This window comes from Pinus tabuliformis, chromosome X, assembly GCF_031772625.1.
Source record: "Pinus tabuliformis cultivar Carrire ecotype Pingquan chromosome X, CPIR1, whole genome shotgun sequence".
NCBI lineage: Eukaryota > Viridiplantae > Streptophyta > Pinopsida > Pinales > Pinaceae > Pinus > Pinus tabuliformis.
In genome coordinates this window covers 1,125,417,873-1,125,420,816 of record NC_142308.1, presented here as the reverse complement: position 1 = coordinate 1,125,420,816, position 2,944 = coordinate 1,125,417,873, and the positions used below count along the sequence as shown (strand labels likewise).

Below are 2,944 nucleotides of genomic sequence, written 5' to 3'. Positions count from 1 at the left end.
CAAAAAAAACATAATTTTTTAAAATATGTTTCCTCTTTTTGGTCCAATGAAACATAAACACAAAAGCTTATTACAAAAACGAAGCATGTGGCAGATAGGCCAAGGCCACCATAAAGCAAAATATGTGGTAATTTAATAAACCCCTCTATCCTAGATGCTCAATAACTACTTGCCATAACATAATGTTTTATAAAAATACACAAAAAAGTAGTTCCATAACCTTCATATAAAGCTCTTGAAAATTTGCTTGATCCAAATACATAAAAGAGATCAAAACCGGCATACGTTGATTGTTCTGCATGCCTCGAAATGGAATCCATTCGCAGTTAATTATTAAAGTTTTACATCGAATTGAAGTTATTCTGCACTATCTTGAGTTGTGCTTGTCTAAATAAAATTATTGAATTTGAAGCCATGAAGAGTATTGCAGCATAGAGCAAACCATGGAAAGTATCACTATTACAAAATGATATAATTGGATGGGAAAATGCAACAGCTCCTTTGGACTAGAATTCTTATTAGATTAGCTCCTTAACTTTTCTGTTTTTTAAGGGTTTCAAAATCTGCAACAACAACAAAATAGATGTCAAAACTATGAACAGGCATTAGAGATAATATGCATTGTCAAAAGGTACAAGAAACAGTATATTAGTAATGAATCCAATGCCAAAATCCTAGTTTTCTATACGAGAATGCTACAACAAGATAAGAAAAATTCGAATGCAGATTTCCATAGTTGTGAGTCACAGTGCATAAGTAGTTTATGAAGAAACTGTGTGAAGGAATTGAAATATATGATGTTTCGGGTGAACACTTCACCCATCATCGGGGACAAGAAGCAGAAAACATAGGTGAAAAGGAAGAGAAACCTAACCAATTTATAAGGAGAGTGTCGAGGAGACTTTTAATTTAATAATTTCCTAATGTCTCCTTCTTCGCACTCTCCTTACAAATTGGTAAGGTTTCTCTTCCTCTTCACCTATGTTTTCTGCTTCTTGTCCATGATGATGGGTAAAATGTTCACCGGAAACATAGGATGTTTCAACTCCTTAACACCATTTCTCCATAAAATACTTATGCACTAAAGTAAAAAAATGTTCATACAAAGAAAATACATCCTAGACAACCTCATAACAGTTTTGGCAATAATGGTTTGTTGAGGAGAGTTCCATGAAAGTAGTCTTAATGAGTGCAGAACATATGACCAGACTTCCAGGCCAAAGTGTAGCTAACTTTTGTGTTCAGTGCACAGTTGATAGTTCAGTCATAGGGATTGTAACTTAATAAAACATATTTTCATGGAGTTAAGAAAAGGAAGATCATTATTAGTTTAAACTCTATTTATTCATGCATTTTCCTATACAACTCTAATATGGCAAGAACAAGAGAATCTAGATCATTCTAAATGTAAATTAGGTGAGGCCGCACCAAAACCCTTACTCTATGTTTTGTCTACTAATTGCTCGAGGATTGGAGTACAATCTAAGGTAAACCACCATGAAGTAAAAAAAAAAGTAGATTGTAAAGAAGGTACAAAACCTTGAATGTTCTTGATGTGACTCTGGTCATTGGTTCCAAGTGATCTACTTAACAGAACAGGAGGTCCAACACTGTTGTTGTGGGTGAAATTGGTTCCTTCATCTCCTAACACCTTTTGAATGGTTTGTGACTCTATCATCTCATTGAACCACTGCTGATGGTGAGGCTCGCAAGAGAATTGCACCTGTTGGATTGTGGGATTCATACCATAATGTTGAGGGCAAGTCGAATATAAAGGGTTGTGCATAGAGCATGGTGTGATGGTACAACACCACTGCGAGCAACTCCCTGTGCTTGACTGAATATGATTTACACCATCAATGCCCAGCAAAGGAAAACTCTTATTAACCATCATATGATTATTGCTAACATTGATTCTATCATCTTCACCATTACCCATGACTTCCTTGGAACTAGGTGAATGATAATCCTTCAAAGATGCAATAAAGAGGGGATTGGCCTTTGAATAATAGTCTATTGCTGTCGTTGTCCCACAAGATGACATGAGTGCCTTATAGTGACCTTCTAAGCCCTGATAGGGCTTCACATGACCCCCAGCTGAACTCAGGATTTCATCACCATTCTGATAAGGCATCATGAAGTTGTATGAACCACCACCTTCCATTGGCTGTCTGTCAATACATTCCAAGTCCCTTAATGAAACCATATCGCTCTCAACAATAGCGCCATTGGAAATCTTACGCTCATGTCTAGTGAGAAAGTTTATTCTGTCATGCACAGTTTCAAGCCTAATATCTATATAATCCACAAGATCTCTTAGCTGCTCATCTGTAAAAAAATTCAAACATGTATCCCATGGATACACAGCCTCCATCTCCAACTCCCTGTTCTCCTTCCTTTTGATGCTCAATTCAACTTTCAACTTCTTTATCCTCTGCTCCAGGAAGCTGGAATTATCGAGCTTCTTCTTTTCTTGCTCTTCCTTTGAAAGGCTTCTGTATCTCTCAACGATCTCAAGAGCTTTTGACTTCCCTGGCCAGACATCAGGATGCTCTGATGCAGTCTGCTGGTCCATCTGTGGGCCAAAACATACCATGCATGCCTCCACTCCACACAGAATGCTCAGTTCCTCTACTTTCTTCTTCAATCCTTTCTTTCGCTTCATGAATGTCATGTTCCTTGAGGTGTCTCTGGGTATCCATTTTATCGGAATTTTAGCCCTACCCATTTGCTTCTGCAAATAAAATTTCAATTAGTGGTAGTTTATGATCAAATGGTTAATCAAAACACTATCAATGCTCAATAATCTTATTTCAATCAAATACAGAATAAATTCCTCTGTAAGTATATATGATGAACGATGCACCCTTGGCTTGTTGCTAGTGATCCGCATGTGATAATAATCTCGTTTGCATCATAATATAAGCAAATTCACTGATCTTCA

The 2,944-nt window shown here is 36.9% G+C and overlaps 1 protein-coding gene across 1 annotated transcript; it reads right to left on the bottom strand.

Annotated features, from left to right (window-relative positions):
* Positions 1-1,441: 1,441 nt before the first annotated feature.
* Positions 1,442-2,734, bottom strand: LOC149143792 (uncharacterized). Its single transcript, XM_089451942.1, has one exon. It carries the CDS (start codon positions 2,726-2,728, stop codon positions 1,442-1,444), a length of 1,287 nt encoding a protein of 428 aa, XP_089308068.1. The 5' UTR covers positions 2,729-2,734.
* Between the last annotated feature and the right edge of the window lie 210 nt (positions 2,735-2,944).

Bases quoted from the DNA above. Each gene is read 5' to 3' on its own strand.
- LOC149143792 (XM_089451942.1), bottom strand. From the start codon at position 2,728: ATGGGTAGGGCTAAAATTCCGATAAAATGGATACCCAGAGACACCTCA.